The sequence below is a fragment of the Brachyistius frenatus genome, unplaced genomic scaffold, assembly GCF_029030835.1.
Source record: "Brachyistius frenatus isolate BFR_SWC_R1_liver_20210118 unplaced genomic scaffold, ASM2903083v1 Contig_93, whole genome shotgun sequence".
Classification (NCBI taxonomy): Eukaryota; Metazoa; Chordata; class Actinopteri; family Embiotocidae; genus Brachyistius; species Brachyistius frenatus.
The window spans coordinates 1535037-1561236 of NW_027210692.1; the positions used below are offsets into that span (position 1 = coordinate 1535037).

The window sequence follows — 26200 nt, forward strand, 5'->3', positions numbered from 1 at the left end:
TTCCAACTTTAACAACTTTACGAAAAATGAGATAAGGATTAAGAATTCATGACAAAACAAATTCCTTGTTGTATGCGTAAAAAATCTTCATGAGTCAGGAAGATAAAGGTAAAAAAAAAACTCAAAGTACAAGAAGACTGATTCAAGCCTGTACTAATAGATATGAGTGAATTGAGCTGTCAATATTAAATGTATCACAATTAAAAAGAGCTGTTTAGCAGTTGTTGGTATGACTACCAAACTCTTTCACATCACTATGGATGATTTGTTATGTCTTTAATGAGAAACAGAAACTTTTCTGCGCACTATTCTAGTGAAGCAACCGGCTGACTGCCGGCCACCTGGCGGGCTGTCATAATGTGATCCCATCCAGGCATCCTATCTGTAAATAATTTTTGTTTTTGTGTGCTTGGCATTGCTAGGTGCGGTGCTACCAAGCGTGGATACTAATGTCACCATAAGAACATGCAGACTTCCTGGATGTCACCTCTGTTGACACTGTCAGAAATATGCAGCCATAGAAAAACACACCCATCTGTAACCGCCAGTCAGATGAGAAAATTGTAATGAAGTTTGAAAGCAATCATGTACTTAGTCTATACTAAACAATCATACAAGAGCCGACAGTAAGATACACATCTCTACATATTCAGGATTCGACCCGCACTTCAATTACAATGTTTGTAGTTTAATTTCTATCATCATTATAAACTTGATTATGGAAGACAGAGAATAAAGGGCAGCTATAATTAACTTGTCTTCTCTTATCGCAGATAATCCAAGAGTCATGGTAAGTTGCTGAACAGGTCTGCATGGTTTGCAAGAAGTTTGTGTTACACTCACTATCTTTTTTACAAGGGAGTTCCTTGATTGCTTTTGCAAGTCATTAATTAAACCTTATGTCCATATGGAGCACTTCGTTTCTTGGAATTAAGTCAAACACGGCCAATGTGGCCACCTGCCAAGGGTGCGGCTTCTCACCTCTGGTGTTGCCTGAGATATTGATGAAAGGGATATCAAGGCACCGATAAGGCCTGGTTGTGTTTGATGTGGTCAGGATGAACAATGACATATCTAAGATTGAGGTCCCAGACAGAAAAAGGTCCCAGTGGAGGGAAGAGAAGGAAGTTACTCCAAGTGGAAGGCTTTGTGTACCTTAGGGACAAAAAGATCATGCAAGGGAGCACCATAGAAATAAACCTTTAAGCTTCTCTTTATTCTGGATAATCTTATTAAATTCTTTGGTCTTAAGGCAGTTCTGTATGTACGTTGACTATAAGACTGTTGGACCAACTCGTTTACTTAATATGATGAGTCAATAGTGAGAGGATCATCTGGAGTGCTTTAGTGTTTGCAGTGGACCGTGGAACTGAAGAACAAATCGCATATGTCAGAAACATCAACTTTTTATGAGCTGATAAAAAACACTCCATTTTCAGCTTTGTGACAATGCATTTTTCAGATATTCCAGATAGGTTTTTAGCTACAGAAGTGGGAGAATTATCTCGATTCAGCATCAAACTCCATCACAACTGAGCGAATTCTGATGAAGACAGCAAATGCTGTCGAGAGCTCCAGAAAAAGTAAGTGAACAATGGTTTGGATTTTCTTTGTCAAACAGTTTGCTTGTCCTTGCTCAAACCTAAAAAAAAAATGAGATTAGAGCCCTTAAGGGTTGCAAATGGAGGTGGTTTTGCCACTGTGGTCGATTTTGTTCAATACTCACATATATCTGTATACTCAAATATAAACTTTTATGCTCAGTCAGTAGGAGTATTGGTTTTGTGTAATTATCAGGCCCAAGTGTCAGTCGTGCATCAGTCATGAGTGAGTCAGGGGTCATCAGTGACATGTCAGGGGTCTCCTCAACTGATAAGACCCATTGTGTCAGCATAGAGACAGCAGCAGCAGATGGCGGGTGGCATGCATTTAATTTACAGTGAATAGGACTCCTGAATAACATGTGATGACATGTGTCTTCCTGCATGTTGCCTTACACCTCCATAAAACAATGCTTTATTCTTCTTGAAAAGTGTTGAAACTGGAAGCCCTTTCTTCATGCATACATGCACACCTTTGAATGAAATGAGGAAGCTGTGAAAAGAGCTGAATTCCTGCTAATTCTGCAAAGAGCTTCTAAAATGGGCTGGACAAAATAATTGACACCTTATAAGTAGCGATTGAAGTAGTATTTCAAGCAGACTATCGTGTTCAATCAGTGCCACAGGTGTCTAAATCGTATACTATTTCACTCAGCCCTTTTAAAAGACATAAATGAGGTGTTTGGTGTCGTTGTGTGAATCACACTGAACATGGATCAGAGGAAAAAACAAGGAGTTGCCTGACGAGATAAGGAAGAAAATACTTGCCAAGGTAAAGACTCCAAGCAGCTTGATGGAACATCAAGCTGTGTGACCACAGTCATATAATACATAAGATTAAACAGAGGGCTAGATTGACTCATCAGTCCCAAGGAGAACTTCAAAGCAGGTACAAGATGTCCAAGATAAATGCAGGAAGACTCCACGTTTGAAAGAGAAACATTAAAAAGCCTGACTACAATCTGTTTAGATGCATGTTGACCTGTCATAAAATGTCCTTTGCATGGATAAAAGGAAGAATGTTTTCTGTATGTCACAACATCAGCTGCTCCAATAGCACACTAATCTTAATCATGCATCTAAAAACCAACAATGAGAAGGCAACACTGGACCACTCTGATCTTAATGCAACTGATCAAAAGAGTCAAATCTTGCTGAAGGCATCCATCAAACCTGAGAGCCGGAGCAGTTTGTTCAAGAAGAAACCATCAGCTGAGATGAAGTCTTATTAGGTGAAACACAACAGTGATTGTCTCAAAAGGGGGCAACATTTTATGTTTAAGGTCCATTTTTTTTTTTTTTTATTTGAAATAAGTGACATCCAAAATCAAAAGCAATGTGTCTGTTATATTACATATGGGATAAAGGATAGTGGGTTCCAATCACTTCAGTTTAATTTTATTCCAAAGAAAACTTTTTTTCTTATTTAAATTGAAGGTTTTGGCAGGTCTGTTTAATCTCATAACATTCTCATGGCATGTAGCTATTGCTGGAAGCTGATATAATGTATTTTACATGATCCTCTGAATGCTTTGTGTTATTGTTGGATTTCATTTTTATGAAAGACAAGAAACGCCACGAGCCACGATGATTCATCAGGACAGAATACGGAAATGAAAAGGGCAGATCCAGAATCTGTCTTTCTTTTTTTTTTCAATGACTCATCCATCAAACTTCGCAGGGACTGTCGTGGATTTCCTCTGTAGCTCTTCTGAGAGTGTGAATGTGTGTTCTGGGTGGATGAATGGATTCTTCTTCTCAGCTGTGGAACTATTACGTAAATCCCGGAGCTGTCCTGTCCCGCGACCGGCCGAGGTTCAGTTTCAGTTTGAGGAATGCTGCTCCTGACTTGTTGCCATGTAGGTCTCTGTACATGCGTATTACGCGCACGGTGTTTGCAGTGTAAAGAGTTGCAGAGTCATGTTGGTGCAGAAATTCCTCAACGCCACCATCACAGCAGCCTTTGGACGTCTGCCCGCAGCGACGCAGAGCTCCGACGACATTCACAACAACTCGGCACATTTCTCGCTTTGACGTGGGGGACGACAGATTTGCTGGTTTCCGGAGAAGACAGAGAGCGGAGAAACACATCCTACGGTTGGACGACTCTTGCGTAAAACTCCCCCGAGGTGGTTTCTGCTCCGTGTACTCGTGTGGTTCGGAGTTTGAACAGCTGTCGTTCAGGTGAGTGAATCTGCAGCTGTTCGGATTTAAAACAGTTTCACACGCTGGGTGGACGCGCCCTTTTGAGAAAAATTTCTGATCCAAGACGGTTCTCGTGCGTTTGTAGTCTTACAGCAGCACTTGTGACACTATGGGAACAACATTCTTGCACAAAAGCCTCTCGTAGTTTGTGAGTTTGTCGTTGACCATTAGTTTATTTCCTCCCCAGTGCGCAGACTCCTAACGGAATTGAAACTGGTTTTCTGTTTTGTGTATACGTATTCTGTAACTGAGGGCTGAGTGCCAAATGGAGCTACTGTGTGGTGTTGTTGTTTTGTTTTTTTGCCACAGTTTAAGCTGCTCTCATTTGTTGTGTTTTAGAAACCTCCTCGTGAATTCAAGAATGAAGTATATAAAGTCCTGAAAGACTTCAATCAATAAACGGTTTTCAAGTAAAAATGCCAAACATTCTTCACACCCAGCTGCTCCAGTGTGACCATTTTCTGGTTTGGGCTTCTGTATGTTATTGTTTAATGAATTGGTGGTTTTTGAGTGTTTGTGGCAAGCAAGCAAACCTTTTAAGAACGTCTCTTTAGGCTGTCAACAAAAAACAAAAATTGCTTTTTTTGTCAAAAAAATTAAATAAATTTGTCATTAATCTCCATTCATCTGTTGAATATTTTCTTGATTACTTAGTTAAATAAGAAAAAAAATGTAGATATAAAGAAAACTTATTATCATGTGCCTCAGCAACCACTTTCTTCCTTGAAATCTTATGACTGTCAGACTTCTTGCTTGTCGGGTCCATTACTTGATGTTGTCAATCCAGGTTGAATGACTTCCTTCTACATTTCCTTCAAGCACAAGGTGTTCCAGTGTGTCATCAGTTCTTAAGATGTGCCCAAAATAGCAAAATTTCCTTTTTGATAACTGTTTCCTGAAGTATTGGTTTTGTCCCAATCTTTTTTTTTTTTTTTTATGAAATTGTTGGATTTCCTATCAGGCTATAGTATCCTAAGAATCCATTTGTCTACATCTCAAATGCTGTCAGCTTCTTTTCATCAGTTACTTTAAGGGTTTATGTCTTTCAGCCATGCAATGCTGCTGGCCAGACGAATCTCTTGAGGCTGCGTATCTTGGTGGCCTTATTTCCCAAAGCATTTATTTTTGTCATTTAGTTCTGCACCAAGCTATGTGAAAAAATATACTTGATTGATGTAGACTTAAGCTTATACTGCAGTTTTCCTTGCCACCATAACTTTTGACATTTATCAACAATCCAAACTCGGCAGAGATTTTTGCAACACGGTTGAGAAGTGCTTGTAGGTCTTCTTCGGTTGACTGTGTCATCTGCATATCTCAAGTTACTCATGATTGGAACCATCATAACTTCTTGAAACCAAGTAAAACATTCAGATTGCTTAGTTGTCCAACTGTGTCAAACTTGAATCTCCAGGTCATTGCCTTAAAAATCCAAGTGTCAAACATGTATCAAAACCATCCCACAGCTACTTTTACAATCATATAAAATAGAAACTAAGAGAAAAGTATTCGATTTGATTAGCTGCAACCATCAAATTTGAGGGTTTTTTTGCTTGAAAAATGACGTGACTATTAATTTTTTTTTAATTTTTTATTATAGTTTAACTTTATGTCCTATTATACTTTAGTTTTCTCTTGTTTTTTAACAATTTTCTGACATGTTATAGACAAAATAGTTTATGATTTGAGTTTGAGAAAATAAGTGGCACATTATTCAAGATTAAAAATAGTGATTGCTTAAAGGCCTGGAAAGAATCCAGATCAAGCTGCTGAAGAACACTAAGAATAGTAGAACCTTTTTTGAGGTTGTCTTGCATTTATCAGCATATCATCAGTCAGTCATCAGTGCAGTGTGTTCCCAAATGTGTTTGTGCACACACTTTTTAAGATGAGGAGGTATTGTCTTTGTTTATTTGGAGCACTGTGTATTTATTGATTCTGATATGGCATGCCTTCAGTCAGGAGGTTTTATTGAATAACTGTAGCTCCAAATTCTCAAATGTTGTTTTAAGCTGTGTACTAAGCAACACTTGGCAGTAGTATCTGTTTATTAAGTGTCTTCAGGGGACACTGTTTATTTCCTAAATATCAACACCTCAAGGTGATCAGCTATTATTTTTTAAATGTGTGTATCTTTAAATCTTTAACTTAGTGCTTCTATGTCACTTCATCCCTCCTCTAATGGAGCTTTTTCAGAGCAATAGAAAAGAGCTTTTGTCATCAGCAACCTTTGACCCAAATCGGCTAAGATGGTATGAAGGATGACATGCCAGAAGACTTTGTGTCACAGCTGTTACAAAACCTTTCAAAAGACGCGTGGCCATTACAGCTTAGCACTTTTAGACATCTTGCTTTTAAAGGTTAAACGAGAGAAGCTTCACTCCTTATACAACGTGCTACATAACATGTCGTATGTGCGGGTCAAAAGCTGACTGCACAAGCTGGAGTCAGCTGATTACTGTGCTGTCCTGTATGCAACTGGCCAACAGGAACAGCCTGTTAATGGTTAACTCCTTTTCTCTGCCTCGCTTGTTTCGTCTTTACATATTCGGCACAAAGCCAGGCCTCCGATTTATGAAAAACGACTCCAATGCTAAAATCAATGTTCCAATGATTCTGTCTTTGTTTTCGATGTTAAAAGTAAAAACATTTTAGTAGATAAACACCGTAGATCGCCTTTTTTAAATCACTGAAGCTATTTTTTTTTTCCAGTAATCTGCATACTTCTTCCTTTCAGGCAGCCATTTGAGAAATAAATGCGACTAAACCAAACAGTACTACCACCTGTGAGTTTAGTGGTCAGGACCTTGGTCAAACTACCCTTTCAAAATCTGTGTGAAATCAATAAACTGGTCAGCTGTAGTGCCATTGTTCTAGCAGTTTTAATGTGGCCTTAAGCAATGCTTTATATAGTAATCAAGCTTCACGCACTGTTTACACAGTAATTCACTGTTAACCCCCGTAAAGTCTGATCAACAGACAAGGCAGGGCTGGAGTATTCAAGAACAATGCCCCTTTATGGAAAACTACGTAGCTCCACGGAATTAAAGATTCCTCAAACTGATCTCTTTCCGTCCTATATCTTTCTTCATCTGAATGCAGCCATTCTACTCCCATCATCTCTCCTCTCCCACTTTGTTTTTCTTTCTCTTACTCACTCCATGTTCCCCTGAAAATTTCTTTGTGCTGCTCTCTCTCCTTCTCTGTCTGACACTTTTGGTCATATGACCAGCAAACAAGCTGGCTGGCTGGCTGCAGGGTGAGATACGAGGCAGCACCAGGCTGAGTGGATTTGATTGTGCAACTCTGCAAAGCTGCACTCTTTTACTCCAAAACTACCCTTTTGCTTTTGATCAGTAGAACACCCCCAAAATGTGGGTGCATTTTTTTTAAAATTTTATTCAGACAGAAAAGCACCAAACTGTGATGTTCTGTGAATAGATATCAAAGGGTCTGCATTGTTTTGTCATAGCAGGATCAAGGTTTGTCTCTTTCATGCTAGAAATGGATCTACTACTTAGATGTCTATTGAGTCTAAGGTCCTTTCTTACTCAGATAAAGGCACTGTAGCTAACAGGCAGCATAACAGAAGTCTTTTCTTGCTCTCTAACTCGAAAGCTGATTTGTTCTGCTTCAAGCTGCGGCAGCGAGTGACACTGTGGAATGCAGAGATTTAATGTTTGCTGGACAATCAGTTGGTCTAAGTTTGCTGTTTAGTATAAAGAGGCACAATACACGTCGATATCCTTCTATTTCTAGGGAATTCTACAGCCTTGCAAATGTGAAATAATTGCAAATACCTTTGAATTGAATAAGAGATTGGTACAAGAGTGCAAGTGAATAGAATAATGTTTGGGAGTTTTATCTTGATCATTTTCAGACACTTGTTACAGAAATGTACTGCATATTTTTCTTAAAACTAGGTGCGCACATTGGTTATTAGCCAAATGTAACTGATTCAAATAAACCACAATTTATTTTTGAAAACCTGTGTTCACACTATTGGTCCCTGCGAACTGCCCACTCTTTTTAGGGCCACAGTAATCCCTGGTTTTCTGTCATCTTGCATACAAATGCTCTCAATGACTTTTAGCACTTTGTATCAGCAGCTACTCTGAGGTTAGTAATGAAAATCAGAATAGGGAGATAAAGAAGTCCAACATTATTACACACATAGTCCATTGTGACTGTTGGACCTTACTGAGCAGTCATCCACCGTTTCTATTCCTTCTGGCAACGTGGTCAAAGATGTAGTGCCTCTCAGACTAACATTTGAACGCTAACAGTTTACCTTTTCTTTCTTTAATGGAGCCTGACTTACTACATTACATTACAGATAAATGGCAAAAATGTCTTTTCGCTTTCATGTCGAGCGTTAAAATGGGAAGACAATGCCTACCTTAGGACATATGGTCCTACAGAGTGCCCGGAAAACACGACTTATCGTTTTAGTAATGGGTTTTATTATATGTTGCTTACTGGTTGTGGCTTCATATTTATCAGATATGAAAATGGTGTCGATCCTCTCACCTAACACTTGGTAAGAAAGATTTATGCATGTTCCCCATATCGACAAATTGCTTTAAGAAAACAGATATTAAGTGATAGATGTAGCGTTATCTGATTTTTTGTTGTTGTTGTTGTTGTTGTTGAATTTCCTCAAATTGATGGTTGATTGATGGTCAGGTTGTAGTCGTGAATCAGATATTTGCCTCCGTGATAAATACTTCTACCTGAGGGGCATATTAACTGTATAATATAACAAGACTCTTAATTTAGCTTTATTAGAGACAGGTGCATCGTTTATAACCCGTATAATTATTTTAAACTGACATACAGTGCTGACTGTGCATTCAGGCAGCTGAGAATTGGGAAATTTTCCATTTGGGAACATCCTACTTCCTATTTGAGAACGTTCCCGTGAGGACAACAAACAGGCAACATGCCTGCCCCCTGAAAATCTGCTCAATTTGTGCAGTCAGAATATGGAGAAGGAAGAAACAGCGTCTTCAGGAAGGAAATGGAGCTCAACATTATTTACACACTACATTTGTACGCATTTTTAACATGTAACACAGCCAGCTAACTAGGTAGGCTCGGCTAACAGAGTGTGGCTATTTCACCTTATTTTCAGAGCTAGTACATCTCATTTTCACTACCAACACTAACCTGTCAAGTGACATTCAGCGACATGTATCATGACAGATGCTCCCATTGAGTAAGTGGGAACATAGAAGTGAATGTGATTCAGAAAAAAAACAGTCGGGTGTTTGGTGAGTGGCAGCTTCTGGTGTCTGGCAGGAATTCATTCATACCCTCTGTTGCTTTAAATAGTGTGAATGTGTGTTCTGTGTATGTTTATCAGCTGGCTGCTGTCTGCAGAATCTCAGTCACTTCTCTGTGACTCACGCACTGACTGTAACGGTCTGAAGTTTGGCTGAGCCTTTTAAAGTGAGCAGAGAGGAAAATAAAAGAGTTTAAACTCGAGAACTTATCAAAGGGAGAAATGACTGATTGAGGTAGAACTGCAATGATTATTTAATTAATGGATTATTAGATACTTTGATAATCAATTCATTGTTTTGCTCATATCCTCTGGTTTCAGCTGCTTCATTAATCAAGACATTAATCAGCAGATTCATTGATAATAGAAATATTAAATAGTTATTTAAAGCCATAGTTTTTGGCCTAATTTGAAAAATGGCATTTATCTACTCTGTCTAAATAAGTGTCAAAAAGGGATTTCAAACAACATTTTTCCGAAGAAGTACCCCTTTTTCCAGAATTCAGTTTATAAAGATAAACTCCTTTATCATGCCTCAGGTTGAAGTCAAAGGGAGTCAATTAAGCTGCTCAGGAGAATTTAAGTAACCTAAAGATTTTACAACCTTCATTATAAATTATCTGTTTGGAGACTGGACATGACAATCTCTTGCTTGTACAGGTTGTTGAAGAAAATCACTTCCCCTAAGAAGTCAAACTGAAAATAAAGTGACCGTTTCCTTCGGTGAAAGCTGTGGCATGATACACTTCAACAGCGTACATCTTTACTCTTTAGTAGCAAGGAAGTGAAACTTGAAGTGTGTGACTCACACACCCGCATACAAATTACTTACACAAGGGAATAACAGCATAGTCATGTGAGATTTTGATGCTATTAACTTCTTTTGTAGCCTCTAAAAATTAAGAGTTTTATTAAACTTTCTCTGTTTTGTCTTCTTTTCAGAATAAACATCCCAACAGACAGAGTCAAGGAAATCCCTGTTACACGCATTCGTCAACAGCTTCCCTTTCTCCTGTGGAGCACTAAATGGCAGAGGACTCTCTGAAATGTCAGCATGGATTACTTTCAAAAACCCAAAACGTAAAGTCTGGACCAACAGCAATGTAATGATTATAGTTTGACTCGTGCTTCGGGAGCTGTCTGATCTTGACACAAGTGCTGTCAGTCATGTCGCAGCCTGGATATGAGGATGAGCGAGTATTATGTGGCCGTGAGTTTGTTTCTCCCCTGTACATGTGCAGAGAAATGCATGATCTAAGCATATTTGTTGCAGCAACTGTCTTTTTCTGTGGATTGTACGTTCTCCCTGCTGGGTGTGATCACTGATGGATGGTTCTATCAAGTGGTTCACGTCCCTAATTTCTTGGGAAATGTCGACATACTAAAAGGATTTTTGTGTTAAACTGTCGGCAATAATGGAGCAACTGAGGACATCTGCTCAGTGTCGCTTTTATATTGATGAGTTGAAGACCAAAAGAATTTCCTCTGTTGGAAGTTTAACCCCAGTGGGATAAGAACTACAAACCCTGAACTGTAGAGGACTGTATGACTGAACAGGGAACAATCCCTCGTCAATGAAAAACTGAAGTTGGAGTGACCCATATAGTTATCCCAGAATGCATTGCCCCATGAGGAAGAAACGTCCCACACGTGACTCAGATTTCTCAGCTATCGTGGTTCCCTCCATGCATGGGTCTGGGTATCTGGACTACACCGTGGAGAGCCACGCTTCCAGATCCCTGCAGGTCATGGACGAGTTCAGACGGCAGGAATTGTTGTGTGACCTGGTGCTACATGTCACTTACAAGGAGAGGACAGTGGACTTCAAGGTAACCGGTAGTCTGAACTATTAAAATCGTAATGCAGTTTGTGTCAAGAATGATCAGAATGAATTTAATTTTGAGCATTGTATAACCCAAGGACATTTTCTGTACAGAAAACAAGTGAAAAATTGCAATAATGAAAAATAAGAACTGTGAGCAAGTAAACTTTAGTTGAGTGGGTTAAAAGGAGACTGACATCAAGCTGCAGTAAATACAACAAAAGTCCATTAAAAGCTAATGAAAAAAGAAGTGAACAAACAGCAGCAAGATCCTCTCACACCAGCGTCTCAGACTTTTTTTTCCCCATTATTTCTTTAAATATTCAAAATTTTGTGAGTTTGTAAATTTGCATGTATTAAACTTACAAACTAGCAGAACAGTACCAAGGCCCGAGACTGAGAAAAAAATACCAGATTCGGTCATTATTGTTAAGTCTAATTAAAAGAGTACTTTGCCTTTACACATGCACACTCTGACACACACTCCTTGTAGTCACAGGATTTATTTCCATTTGAAGATGAATATACTATCTTGAAGACAAAAGGAACTTTCAAGTTTCCATGTGTCGAATTTAGGGGGATTATTTTGGTAGAAATGGAACATAATATTCATGATTTTGTGAAAGGAAAATATAAAGCTTTATGTTGTTTTTTTTAACTTCATTTTAATTATTTAGTTTAACCTGTGCTTTCGTCGTGAAAAATAATCTATTTACTACAATCTGTCAGTTCCGGGGCCCCAAAGCAGACATCTGTTTGTCAGTCAGTCATTGTCCATTGTCACTAAACACACCTTTTTTTTTTTCCAGGTGCACAAAGTGGTTCTGGCCTCCTGCAGCCCCTACTTTAGAGCCATGTTCACCAGCAGCTTTAAAGAGTGCTTCGCCTCTGAGGTCACCTTGCGAGATGTCTGCCCCCAGGTGGTGGGAAGACTTATTGACTTTGCCTACACCGCCCACATTATAGTGGGAGAGAAGTGTGTGCTGCACGTTCTTTTGGCTGCCATGAGGTAAACATAAACAGCAGCACAGTGAAAACACATTGAAAACATATGTTTGGAGAGTGAAATGCCTTAAATAACAGTTCAGTTATACTTTTAGATTGAGAATATAAAGGGCAGTAAGAATTTTCCCTTCTTGTATGTTATATTCTACAAGGTATCAGATGGAGGACGTGGCCAAAGCATGTTGTGATTTCCTCACTAAGCACCTGGAGCCGGCTAACGTTATCGGCATCGCCCGCTTCGCAGAAGAGATCTGCTGCACAGAACTACACCAGCGGAGCCGAGAGTACATCAATACACACTTCAGTGAGGTAAGGCCCATGACACGTGTGCACTACAACAACGTGCGAGAGACCACGAGTATTCATACTCGAAGTAATGCATGTTCACACACATACCTGTGGACGTGTTGTAAGCATTGTTGATGTTAGTGCTGATGTTTGACCCGTGCGGTTTCTACTTCTAAGGGCCCCATATTTCCTGTCAAGCCAGAGAGATGGCCACATTGGGTCCATCTGTGAAAATGTGGCATGAAACGTACATGTGGCAACTCTGCACTGCGGAGTTTCTGCTGCACAAATGTCTTTTGTTTATCATCTTGACTCGCACCGGGTAATAGTTGTGGCCTTATGGCTGGCAGCTGGATTGTTCGGTCTCATTAAGCAAAATATCAATTGCAATCAATTGCAACTTTGATCTATTCAGAATAAAATGGCCATTTTATTTAAATAAATCACCAAAGAAGCTCCAGAACATTGCAGTTTTTATGTTTTTTAATGCATAGTTAATTAGTCACAACTTTTCAAACAGAATTATGTCACATTACATGCTGTACTCATATGTTATGATAACTGGGAAAAGTTTACTGGTTTTCCAAGACCGCTGATCTGTCTTGGACAAACTTCGCACTTGATCAGTGCGACTACTTCATACTTGTGTTTTACCGATATTGCACATATTTGTGATAGCAGTATTTCCACGTCACTTTTTGTCATGAACATCATGGAATCACTACCTTTTTTAAGTGTGTGAATCTCTGAGTTTGTGTCTCATCTATAATTTTTTTTTAATCTTAATACATACCTGTCGACTCGGATTAATGGAAGTGATGCTTTGATTTGAAAAGTCTGAAATGTCTGTCTGTCCTAGGTGACCAAAGAGGACGAGTTCTTCAGCCTGTCTCACTGCCAGCTGCTGGAGCTCATCAGTCAGGACAGTCTCAAGGTGCTCTGTGAGTCTGAGGTGTGTGGCATTCAAATTACTAGCTAAAACTTGCTTGGCATCCCTTTAACAAAAAATATTTCAATCACAGTATGTTTGAATTCGTATCATCGCATACTTTCAATACATGTTTTGTTTTTAGAATTTTTTTCAATAGGTGATTGTACTGTTTGGTAAAATATAAGCGTAATGTGTATTTTGCACTGTGATGTTTCAATTGTAGGCGTTTGTAAGTGTCAAACCATTACAGTAACATAACAAGTCACAGAAATGTGCCCAAATAGTGAATTTGAGCTGTAAAGTTTAGATTTTCTGTCATCATAAATGATCTGTTATTATCTCAAGCTATAAGAGAAAAATACACCTAAATGAATGTGCTCAAATGATTCCTGATCTGACAAGACTGCCTGTAGATTAACAAATCGCATATTGATATGTTTCAATATAATCCTTATGCAGGTGTATAAGGCCTGTACAGACTGGGTCCGCTGGGATATGGAGGGCAGAGCCCAGTACCTCCATGCCCTCCTGAATGCTGTTCATATTTATGCGCTGCCTCCCAAGTTCCTGAAGAACCAGCTCCTGTCCTGCCCCATCCTCAGTAAGGTAAACTGCAGCCTCAGAGGATGTTTGTTGTCTTGTTACGTAAATGTCAGTCAGATTTGTACTCGCAAAAGAAAGCGAACATTCGCTGTTGGTATTTCATCCTGGTAGTGTCCAAAAATGTAAGTGATATACGAAAACATTTTTTGCTTCCCTTAATAATTATCTACTCCGTTACCTACTTTTTGAAGGTTTAAATTTTTTGGCCTTTCTTTTAACTCCAGGCAAACTCCTGTAAAGACTTCCTGTCTAAAATCTTCCAGGAAATGACACTGAGGAAGCTTCCACCTGCACCAAACCGAGGAACCCAACTCATCTATGTGGCCGGCGGGTAGTTATCATATGTCCTCAACAAACAATGCTGCATGCTAATTCTCAGATACTCTGCAGGCTACAGAAAATATTTTGAGAGCTATCCCTGGTATTAATAGTCACAAAGTAATTACAAGACAACACTTTGTCGTGGTGATGAGCTCAGACTGCATTTTATCATGTTGAATGCACATCATGAATCCAGAAAGTGATGCAGTCTGCCATCCAGTGGCTTTTAGCAGGTTACACACTCTGTCTTACAGAGGTGCCCTAATTTCTGGATCCTCCTATTCTTTAAAGCTTTTCAAACTGTATGTTGACTTATTTTTCTCAAAAGCAAAAAAGTATGCTCACAGTTTTGTGTTAAAGTTTTAAAGATACAAAGAAGAGCAAATCTGAGAAATCTAAATGGACGTGACAAAGTTTTCACCACATCTTTAGGTTTTTGTAACTAATGTGGTGATATTAAAACTAGCGGTAAAATGTTTTTTAACTCAAACTTTGTCCCTTAAACTGTCTTTACGTAATTAGCGGTCATGTTCTGTTTTATAGACCTGTTTTATAGGATGATACTGTTGTAAAAGCGCAGAAACAAACAGGGTGTTCAGTGTGGTTTTGGTTGACATGGAGGAGAAGATTTTTTATTTTCACCTGAATTACTTTCTGAAGCAAAGTTTGTGTCCATTCATGAATCAGCATATAATGTCACTATCCCCTTCGCCCTCTATCTGAAAGGGTTTATATTATTTTTAAAGAAAAATAAAGCAAAGTTTTTCATTGTAAAATCTCTTCATTCTCACTGGGCATTCTTCTGGTTAACGACCCGCTCACTGTTTCCTTTCCTATGCTCAGATACCGGCAGCATTCACTGGCCTTCATGGAGGCTTATGATCCCAGGAGGAATGTCTGGCTGAAACTGGCTGACATGGGAATTCCGTGCAGTGGTCTTGGAGCCTGTGCTCTGTTTGGACTGCTCTACACTGTAGGTTGCATTCGTTCTGTCACACCACCATTGAAATAAATTGTAATCTCTGAGTAATACTCAAATACAGGGCACAATGCAATAAACTCCAATACAGTTATATAATATATGAGATATACAAAAGGGGGAAATAGTAGTTTAGTTTATTGACTGTATATAAAAGTGGACGTAGCTTCCGGGTCTGAAAAATTAGGCCAATGTCGAAGTGCCATAAACTGCAATACCACCGAGGGCCACTAAGGGTTGGCTCCAAAAAGCCTCCGTCTCCATAGACTCCCATTCAACTTCTTTCATGAAATACAAAGTCAATAAATTTTGATAAAAGTTATTTTGGTGATGTTAGCTAAAGTCCCTTCTTCTTAGTAGTTTTCTGGCGGTCCATCTGAAAATAATCTCGTCATTAATTAGAAAAAAGACCTCAAAAAGATGTGTTTTTGGTGGCGTGTCTGTTTGATTGACAGGCCTGTGGTGCAGCCAGGTTTCCGCTATCGGTGGGCGGGACATAGTATTGTTGGTTTTCCAATCAGATTGAGTCAGATCTGCCGCTCACTCCCCCAGCTCGTCCAAATATGGTCACTTCTGGCTCCAAACCACTCCGAACTGGCAAGATAGCAGCGGACGAAATCCGACCTCATCCAAACTCCATAATGGTAGTTCAGAAACAAATGGTTGATGTCACTGTTGGTAATTTTTTTTTTTTTTATTAACCAAGGTTGGAGGCAGGAACCTGTCGCTTCAAAACAACACGGAGTCCAACGCCCTGTGCTGCTACAACCCCATGACCAACCAGTGGAGCCAGCGAGCCTCCCTCAACATCCCCAGGAACAGAGTCGGCGTGGACGTGGTGGACGGCTGCATCTACGCAGTCGGAGGTTCCCAGGGCTCGATACATCACAACACGGTGGAGAGGTGAGGCATTTTGAGGTGTTCAACGGATATGTGTGAGGATCTACTTATTTAAGTAGGTACTCAAGAAATAATTTGATTTTAATGACATTTTATTTCCGAGGATGAAGGTAATGAGCCCATATTTTCTCTCCTGTACACACTTTGTTAGGTTAAGTGCAGTTACCTCAGTGTGAGTATGGATAATGGCACGAGAGAGCTGAAGTGAATAGCTGCCATTCAGCCCAAGGAGCAGTCAAGAAGTTTGCAGGCATTTGCCTAATTAGACAGAAACATGAGCTCTTTAAAAACATGTTGAGACAAACTTCCAAGGAATGTCAATTTTGTAGGGAATGTTTTGCATCTCGCTGCTGACAGAAATAGTTTCAATGCTGTTATAAATCAGATTTAATCAGTGAATTAACAAAAAAGAGAAGTCCTGAGAATGACAGTTTGTTTTGATATTATTAGCTTTCTTTTCTATATCTAAAGAACTGTGCTTCAAATGCAACCTCGATCCCTATTGAAATTAAAAGGTATAGATTTCTAAAAGATGCGAGTCACAAGAGAATTATTAGAACTCATCACAGGCTATCTGAAAGTCTTCTCACGAGAAGCTGCTAAATATAATAAAAGCCAATAAAACGATTAAAATGAAAATTCAACATGAAACCCATCAAAGGAGATTAGAGCATTTATAGTAATAATAGTTGGCAGAAAAGGCTCTTCTCCTTAGGGTGCTTCCCAAATGAATCCCAGCAACGTGCAGGAGAGTCAGCGGGGAGTTGTACCTTCCTGCTAAATAGAGATTGGGCTTTATAATTTGTTACTGACTGACTGACTGACTGACTGACTGCCTTTGCTGCAGATGCATATGTAATAATTTCAGTGTTCAGAGCGCAGGGTTATTGTCAGCACGATGACCCAGGACTTTAATTTTTCTGCTTTTCTGGAGGGCACTTCGCCATCATTGGAGGGCAGGTGATGTAATATCAGTCAGTCTCCTATCAGCAGTTTAGAGCTGAAATACACTGTGCTAACAACTTAGCCAACATCCTTTTAATCATTAACGAGTCAGAGTACATTCAGTCCAACCTGCCTCATCATGATCCAACTCCTTGTTGTCATTGTCATACCTTGTCATACCAATACCAAGTCATTGTTTCAGGAAATACACGTATTTGCTCGCATTAAGGTTTGCTCAGCCACTCTGAAGGGTGGACCAATCAGTGTACAGTGGGGTTGCAAAGTGTGATGATGATGAGGATGATGAAGTGAAGCGTTTAAAAATGTAGTTCCAACAATTGCAGTGGAGTTAGAACTACATGAAGCAATGCGAAAAGTTATACCAACACAAGCAAATATTAATGAATTGAAGCCAGAGTGAGAACAATGCTTCTGGTATTCTCAAATTTACTTTACGACGTCTGCAATGGCCACTACAAATATGGTGTTGAACCCTGTTCACACTGGGTGAGGGTCTCTGTTGTTTAAAGCTTGATGAGTTCTGGTGCACAACACTGATGACGCATGTTGTCAATGCAGATTGGTTAGAGGCTGCTCCAGTAGTTTTAAAATTAACCAGAGGTCTACGCTCATTAGGATGCAATGAATGGAAACAAGCTCCAATGGAGCATGGATAGACCTGTGTATTCATGAGTTCAATTTAGTTCTGGTAAGACCAGGCTGGAAGGCTAAGGATAAACACTTGATAACAGAGGAGAAGTCAGTATTTCTCAGTCTAATGGTAAAATGAACATGTTATACTTTCTGTCCAAAAAAAAACAAGTGTAAAAGCTACACATTGTGGATTTACAAGAGGGTTGTTTTTCTGTAAATCCACTGCTTCTTTTTACACAGAATTTTTCTACAATTAAATAAAAAGATTATGTGTTGATTTGTAAACTGAAGATGTCCTGCTCGGAAGATTTTTTTTTTTAATTTTTTTTTTAATCTTTGGCCGAGTCAGGCTAGCTGTCTCCTCCTGCCTCCGGTCTTTATGCCAAACTAGTTCTTAAAGCCCAGTTTTTTTTTTTTCCCCAAAGACACCATGTTCACAGTGAAAACTTGATGTCTTTTGAGATGTCTGCTGGACTACATGTGGACTTTCTTATCTCCGTCTGCTGTCACTGGTGTGACAATATCTTTGGCTTCAAATAAAGCTTGTCGATAGTTACCAAGCACGGTTGCCAGCTTAACCTAATCCACTTAAAATTGACTGGCTGGTGTAGATTGAGAAGGTTACTGCACATATCCGCTCTCCTCTGGCTCTGTTTAAAGTTTGCAGCACTTACACATTAATTTGATTATTTTAATTGACTAACATGTATTCATTAGGATGTGTCAACAGATTACCAGTGTTCTGACTACTGTCCTTGCACTGCACAACTGCTATCTGGTTTGCAGGTGGGATCCAGAATCTAATCGATGGTCCTTTGTTTGTCCGATGTCGGTGGCTCGCCTGGGAGCCGGCGTGGCAGCGTGTGGGGGGGCTCTGTATGTGGTGGGGGGGTATGATGGACAGAATCGCTGGAACACTGCAGAGAAATACCAGCCGGACACGAACACCTGGCACCAGCTGGCTCCCATGAACACTATACGCAGCGGACTGGGTGAGTGTGTGTGTGTGTGTGTGTGTGTGTGTGTGTGTGTGTGTGTGTGTGTGTGTGTGTGTGTGTGCGTGCGTGCGTGCGTGCGCGCGTGCGCGCGTGCGTGCGTGCGTGCGTGCGTGCGTGCGAGCCTCTCTCTTTATGAGAGCCTGTTAAGGACTTAGCAGAACTAAATGTGGACATTTTAGTGCTTTGTTTAGTTCAATTAAAATAATGGTTTTAAATTGAGTGTATGCAGGGTTTTTTTGTGCTTCTTGTGTGCTTAGCATAAAACTGGAAACAGGTGGAAACAGCTAGTCTTGTGTTGTCCCAACAAAGTAAAATCTGACCTATCAATACCGCTGAAGTTCACCATTTAACATGTAATTTTCGGAGTTACCATTTTTTTTACACTTTTTACACAGATTTAACAAATTAATATATTGCATCCCTCTCATACTATTTCCCTCTCGCTTCGTTTCCGCAGGATTGGTGTGTGTGAACTCTTACCTGTATGCTGTCGGAGGCTATGATGGGCGGAGCCAGCTGTGCTCTGTGGAACGCTACAATGCAGCCAGGAACATTTGGGAGCCCAGGGCCTCCATGCAGCACTGTCGCAGTGCACATGGAGTCGCAGTCCATCAGGGACGCATCTTTGTCCTCGGTCAGTTACATTACTCATCACAATAATATTATGAGAGCTTGAGTAGTCAATGGGAGCTGGACATGTAGTCAGAAAATAAACCATAAGAGTTTGTGGTAGTGTTTTGTGTACTATTTTTGAGGACACTTATGTTGATGACCATTGATTGTCTGTAGTCAATCCTGGTATGTTCTGAATCAGCACATGAACTGTTCCATATATTTAAACCCATTCTACCTTTTCACGAGTCTGAGGGAAAAATGTTATTCACATCTGTTAGGTCAGATATTTATACTAGAAAAACCTTTAAGATTTTTTGTAAATGCCATGACACTTGCAGTTCTATTGCAGACATGTCGAAGAATAATAATACAGATTTATTAGATGATTAAATAATTATGATTGACTAGTAGACAAGTTGGTATATGTGATTGTCTGTTACTACAGTTTGGACTGCGCTCTATTTATAATGTGGCTCAATAACTCAGTGTTGTATAATTTAATAGAGTAAATATGGTTCAAATGTTTAGAGTAAACGGATATGCAGAGGTAGAAGTAACAAACCACATTAGTAAATTAAATCAACTGCAAATCAAAAAGTAAAATTAGAATTTTTATAAAATAATTTTACTAATCTATTGATAAACTGAGAAATAATTGCTTACTAACGGATTACTTGAATTCCATTAATCATTGAAACATCTGTTGACCAGCTCCCTAATTTGTTTAACAGCTTCATTAACTTTACTGTGTGTGTGTGTGTGTGTGTGTGTGTGTGTGTGTGTGTGTGTGTGTGTGTGTGTGTGTGTGTGTGTGTGTGTGTGTGTGTGTGTGTGTGTGTGTGTGTGTGTGTGTGTGTGTGTGTGTGTATTCAGGAGGTTTTAACCAGCATGGCTTCCTGTCCAGCGTTGAGTGTTACTGTCCAGACAGAAATGAATGGACGTGTGTCACCGACATGCCCATCGGACGCAGTGGCATGGGCGTAGCTGTTACCATGGAGCCCTGTCCCGGCAGCCTGCCAGAGCAAGAGGAAGAGGACGAGGATGGAGCCACATAGGGGTGAGGACCAAACTGGTTGAACACACAAAGCGGTGCTGTTTTTCTAAAGAGTGCATGAAATAAAAACATTCCAAAATAAGAACTTCTTGCCCTCATGGATCTCGTTCGTATCGCATCGTGGAGAACTACAGATTTTGTCTGTATGGGAACTTTGAAGAGGAAGAAATGTATTTCTACATTTGCTCCGGGATCAAGTGAACAATTGGAAGCATGAGTGTGACCTCACAATGAACAAGGTGCTACAGATGTAATCTCAAATAATAGGATTATTTAATGAAATGTTTTTCTAAATTTCCCCACCGTGGGATTAATAAAGTCCAAAATTTAGTGTTCAGTTTTATTTACAAAGTGAACTTTAGTGTCCTAATTTCCAGTTCGTCTCTCTGGATTACATCTGTATCTACACATCTGTTTGAGCACTTTTCTCATGTGTCCTCCTCATTTTGTGCCAATATAGTTTCACCCAAAGCTGCCATTTTATAAATTGTATTGATCTTTTTTTTGTGTGCAATCATTATATTTTGTGTCTGAAAATAAATTGAATAAAATATGTAAATTATAAACATTTTATCTGCAGCGTTTGTTCAGCATTGCAATTCAACATGCTCTCATATGCAGATGTGTTTTACTGACCTCTTGTGATCTCAGTTATTGGGACGCATCCTCAATGTCGAGTATGTAACAGCATATGCACGACCACTAGATGGTGGAAGAAGTCCAAAAACATCTGCACACTGCAACAAAAAAATATTTTGCCTGTGTTTTTTGGTTCACTGTGTAAAAAAAACGCCTGTCACTCTGACAGCTTAAAAATAATAAAGCAAAATAATAAGGGCTCTAAATCTTTTCACATCTCAGTTCCCAAAATGATATAACATACAGTGATATCCTGTTTGGATAAGGAATATTTCTCCATGTTTTGTGGCTCAGAATAGTTGGAGTTAACCAGACGAGCCCTCGCAGAAGCTTATAGTCCAGCAGTACACGAGAAACATAGAGGGTACTGGAGTCACTACGGTGTTAGTCATCAACTGCACACGTCACTTGTGTGTTTACCAACCTCCCTGTCTGCACTGCTGTTCTGTTTCTCCTCCATGTCTCACCTGCAATTATCCCAGCAGGCCTCCACAGAAGACAGTCCTGGACAGAGCTATTATTCAAATAGTGCCTCAGTCATCTCATCACGTCTTCTGATGAGATTTCTGACGGGGAAAGCGAAACCAACATGGAGGAGGAAAAGATTTCATGTTTTGTTTTGTTTTGTTTTTGTTTTTTTTGCTTTTTTGGAATAATAGGCTGGCAGGTGATTATGGTCTCCTGTTTGTCTTTGCCTTTGAATGTGTCTCAGATTTCAAACTAATGAGCATTCATTGCATTCATTATTGACACAGCAACCTGTTGGGCGATGAGCAGAAAGGAGGAAATGGCAGAGTTCTGTTTTTTTTTGTGTGTGTGTTTGGGCCCCAGAGAGTGTGAGTGGAGACAGGCGACGGTAGTAGAGGGCTCTTACTCACTACTTAGAGCCCTGCACAAGAGCAAGTGACTCACATGGCGAATGCATGACGCAGGCTTCTCATACACGTTTGCACATGGATACACGAGTATACGTGTGTCCATACACAAACACATTTGTTCTTTATCTGTCACATGGAAAACATGCTCGCATATATGTGTGTGTGTGTGTGTGTGTGTGTGTGTGTGCGTGTGCGTGTGTGTGTGTGTGTGCGTGTGCGTGTGTGCGTGCGCGCGCACACTTGTGCAAAACAAAGCTGTCTGTCTCTTATTCACAGGCTGTGGAAACAGATTTGCCTCAATGTGTTCATTGTCTCACAAGGGGAGGGGAATAAAGAAAGAGATGTAGCACTGTACAGCAGGGAAATTTGCCTTCCACAGAGAATCAGTGGAGGAAAATTAGTACACACACACAGATGTAGCCGTTGTACAAGTCCATCTTTTGCATGCTCACTGCACTAACGCTGAACAGTTGCACAACCCCAAGGGGAACTGCTGCAGGAGAGAATCCTCCTCTGACAGAGCAGAAGAGACGCAGGGACTGAAAAAAAGGCTGCTGCCATTTATGAGAACTGTAAAAACAATTTTGCTATATTAATTATTTGGTCCACAAACCCCCCCCCCCCCCCCCCAAAAAAAAAAACCAACCAAAAAAACCAAAACAAAACAGATTGTCAAACAGGGACTTTATAATGTCAAATAAGTCATTACTATAGTGCATAGTGTTGCACAGTTGCACAAACTGACAGAAAAGAACAAAAAGGAGGCTAAAAAACACTTGTTGAGAATGCATATGTTATGCCCATCTATATTCAGATGTGTGGTCATGGGGAAGTGACAGAATCTCAAAGAGCTGATCTGATCATCAGTCATTGCGTAACAGGGCTTACAACAACACAGCCTGCTGAAATGTGCATGTGGAGATTAAAAAGGCTATAGGAGCTTAGAGATGCTGTGAGTAACGTACAGTATGTTGTAACACATAGCTGTTGAAGCCTGTTTCAAGACTTGTGGGTGAAGGAAGCCTGAAGGGGCCGAAGCAGCCTGTTCCATCACTGAGTATTACAATAAGGCTTATCCTGTTGGATATAGCTTATTCTGCCTTATTCAGATCTACACGCAGGCAGGAGGTAGAATCAAGGCTCTATAGGATCTGAAGAGGTGGGGGGGCTTTAACGCCAGTGGGTCTATAGCTAGATGTAGGTAGGTGTGACCTTGGGAAGTGATGACCTCATCAACATCCCTGCCTGCAAAGCTAATCTGTTGCATTCTGAAGGATGCTCCTACGATGGAGCCACCCATGAAGGTGACATTGGTGAGTGGGCTGGTGGCATGGAAACACACCCCTCGACAAGGCACACGCAAACACATTCAAATGAGAATTGCAAGCGCACAAATGTATGTGAGTACTGTACATGAATGCAAATAATGTGAGTCATTTGACGTGGACACAGATTCGTGTGAACATTTTTACTGAACCGGCTGCAACTGCATGAAAGTTGTGATGTAAAACCTTTTGGTTTACATCAGCTGTTGACCCAGATGCCTGCAGCAGGTGTTTCAGCACGATGGTGGTTAAAAGGTCAGACTGCTTTCTCTAATCTGACCCCAAATGTTGCAGATTTTACAATCTGAGGCCAACACATGAAATTTTGCACATTTGTATTTACCTTTATTTATTTGTCGGGGAAATGTTCTGACTCAACAACCTTTTCCTATTCATGTAGAATAGTTTGACATATTTGGGAAGCACCCAACACCTCAAGAGTCCTCGAAAGTTCACAGCAGTTGCTGCCTTAGATAAACTGGGTAACTTTAGCTATGACACCACCATTTGTGACAGCATCTTCTTATAGTATGTGCATCCTTGCCTTCTTCTCTGTCAACAGATGCCCTTGAGCTAGGCACATCCAGCTGATGCAGATGAGTGAAGAGCAACCAACAGAAGACAGACTGGCAAAGCTGTTAGGTTTGCTTGTGAGCAGAATGAGTGGGAAGCTGAGCATATATGCGTTATGTACTGAGCCAATACACAATTGCATACGTTTGTCAAGCAGTTACACACTCCATTTAATACCAGAGAAGAAACAGTTCTTGAGTGGCATTAGCTGAAATTAATCTTCAATATTTGACGCTCAGACCCCTATCGTTTATGTATCTAATTTAATTTCCTGTTTTAATTTGTATACTTACAGACTGAGTTTGAGAAAATGTTGTTTTGTTACCTTTATGGCCCTGGCAGAGGCAAATACCCGGACGCATACACGTACCTGCGAGCCTTTACGCTTGCACGCACATGCGCGCCTTTACGCATGCACACCCACAGAACTATTGTGGCTCCCCACCCACATCTGAGGCATCACATTAACAGTCGCTTCACCTGATGAAGGTTAGGGTATCATCTGCATTCATAGCATCTGCAGGACGTGGAGTCGACCAATAACAATCCCTAAAACTGAAATCAGCAGAAGCTTTGCATACAAACTAAATTTCACGTTTGTTTGTTTGTTGACAGATCAAACACGTAATGCAATTTTAAAATGGTATTTGAATATATTCCTTTGGGTGTTTACACAGGCACTCTACAGTGAGTCCATGGTGACTTTAAAGATAATGTAGTATCACTATGAAATTCCTCCATATCATCCCAGGAGTTGAATGTAGTATTTCTGAGATCTTTGCTTTGCATAGTGTTTAGAGTATTATTGTAATTATATGCAGAGAGACTGCTGTTGTTTTTCCGTTAGTGATGGGAGCCTGCCTGTTGTGAGCATGTAGTGCGGCCGACTGGTCTGTGTGTTCCCTTCAACTGTGTTTCTCTCAGACTCAGAGGAAAGCATGAGTGGGCAGTTTCAAGCTCCCCTCTCGCTGAATTGATTCTACTATGGGTCCTCTAGAAACACCGCTCTGAAACACAGGGGAGCTTAACTCCAAGCTATTCTTTATTTTTACCTCTTTCGACACTTTAAACAGGCCACTTTTAACGAATTGAAGTTTATATTCTTGTGATGCAATTTGTGATCGCGCCCAAACGCACGCACTCGCTGGTGACGTCTGCTTCCCTGAAAATGCACGTTTCCAACTCCCCCCTGTACCCAAAGATGGTATATTCCACAATTTATTCCAGGGAAAGACTGACAGTTTTTTGGGTCATGAAGCAGCTGTTCAAGTCAGTGGTTCATCCTCCCTCCGCAAGAATAAGGAATTAGTACATTTCAAATTAGATAACGACAAACGTTGGTGCAAGAAGAGAAAAAGTATGACAATGTGTCCGCTGCACAGAATAAACCATATCAACTTAAGCAAAAATATTTTTTATTGCCAAACAAAAACAGTTTTTTGCACAGTTGATTTTCAGCACATTAATATGAACAAGGTTGTGTGTGTGTGTGTGTGTGTGTGTGTGTGTGTGTGTGTGTGTGTGTGTGTGTGTGTGTGTGTGTGTGTGTGTGTGTGTGTTGTTTATATTTTTGCAGTTGTATTAGTACAAGGGAGAGAACATGTATCTTTTTTAACATTCTTGTGATGTGAACTCGCACACGCACAAACACACACACACACACACACACACACACACACACACACACACTGTAACAGAGCTACAGTAGAAAGTGGAATTGAACAGTGCTGGAATGACTGTTGACCTCTCTTCAATAAATCCGGTCAACGTAAGGCTGGGCTTTGACAATCCATCAGCCTTCTATACAGGTTTAAATTTGAGTTCTCACTCTGGCCCTTGTTGTGGACGTAGACAATTCAAAGATCTGTCCAGACTTGGCTCCTTATTATGGTTATTGTAAATATGATTAATACATTTCAGACCCCCAGAGGGCTTTTTAAATTTGTACATAGATTAATGTGTGGATTGCATTCTTCCATTTGTGCGTTCACCTTAATACTGTATGTGTGGGAAAAAAAAGAAAAAGCATTGTGTTTGTTTATGAGGAGTGGCTGAATGTGTGCACAGAGCTGCATACGTGTACTGCTGATTGTTTTTGTGCATGTGTGTCTGTGTGCGTGCACATTGAACGTGGGTCAAGCCCCTTGGAAACAGCAGCAGAGGTCCTCTGCTTTTAAGTGGATTAAAACTCCAGCACAATCCCCAGGGCCGGCAGGCATTGGACAGACTGGGTGTAGTTTAGATGAGGACTTAAGACTGATTATCTCTCATGCTGCCTTTGTTTTTGCAGCTACTGTTGCGTATATGGGTAATATTGTACAGTCTATGGAAATTTGCATACTGTACATGTTAGCAGTGAAGCAGGTATTAGCCATTCAGTCTGCAAATCAGTGTGGTTGTATTTTTCCCATATGTGTTGAGTCTTATGCCGAACATCAGCTGTTACCAAATTTGCTGCCGCAGTGGAAAGAGTCATCAGCTCTGAATGTATACCTGCCGATTGTTTATGTTTAGTCTGCCGTCATGTAGCCTGTCTTATCTACGCTATAATATATGAGCTACTGTTATGGTATGCCCGGG

General features: G+C 40.2%; 1 protein-coding gene across 2 annotated transcripts; it reads left to right on the plus strand.

The window, feature by feature from the left end:
- Window positions 1-3170: 3170 nt before the first annotated feature.
- On the plus strand, window positions 3171-20780 carry keap1a (kelch-like ECH-associated protein 1a). Of its 2 annotated transcripts, XM_069710596.1 has the most exons (12): window positions 3176-3785; window positions 10033-10919; window positions 11722-11921; window positions 12070-12226; window positions 13065-13157; window positions 13596-13742; window positions 13964-14070; window positions 14904-15033; window positions 15746-15942; window positions 18325-18530; window positions 18994-19170; window positions 20025-20780. In XM_069710596.1, exons 2-12 carry the CDS (start codon window positions 10707-10709, stop codon window positions 20204-20206), a joined length of 1809 nt encoding a protein of 602 aa, XP_069566697.1. In that variant the 5' UTR covers window positions 3176-3785; window positions 10033-10706; the 3' UTR covers window positions 20207-20780. The 2 variants fall into 2 exon arrangements, with proteins under 2 accessions (XP_069566698.1, XP_069566697.1); XM_069710597.1 differs by lacking the exons at window positions 18994-19170; window positions 20025-20780 and having other exon boundaries at window positions 3171-3785; window positions 16091-18405.
- Window positions 20781-26200: the final 5420 nt, after the last annotated feature.

What these genes read in the sequence shown, in the direction of transcription:
- keap1a (XM_069710596.1), top strand. Translation starts at nt 10,707, where the DNA reads ATGCATTGCCCCATGAGGAAGAAACGTCCCACACGTGACTCAGATTTC. An exon ending in GTTCTTTTGGCTGCCATGAG is followed by an intron (nt 11,922 to 12,069) that starts GTAAACATAAAC and finishes ATATTCTACAAG; the next exon opens with GTATCAGATGGAGGACGTGG. An exon ending in GGGACGCATCTTTGTCCTCG is followed by an intron (nt 19,171 to 20,024) that starts GTCAGTTACATT and finishes GTGTGTATTCAG; the next exon opens with GAGGTTTTAACCAGCATGGC.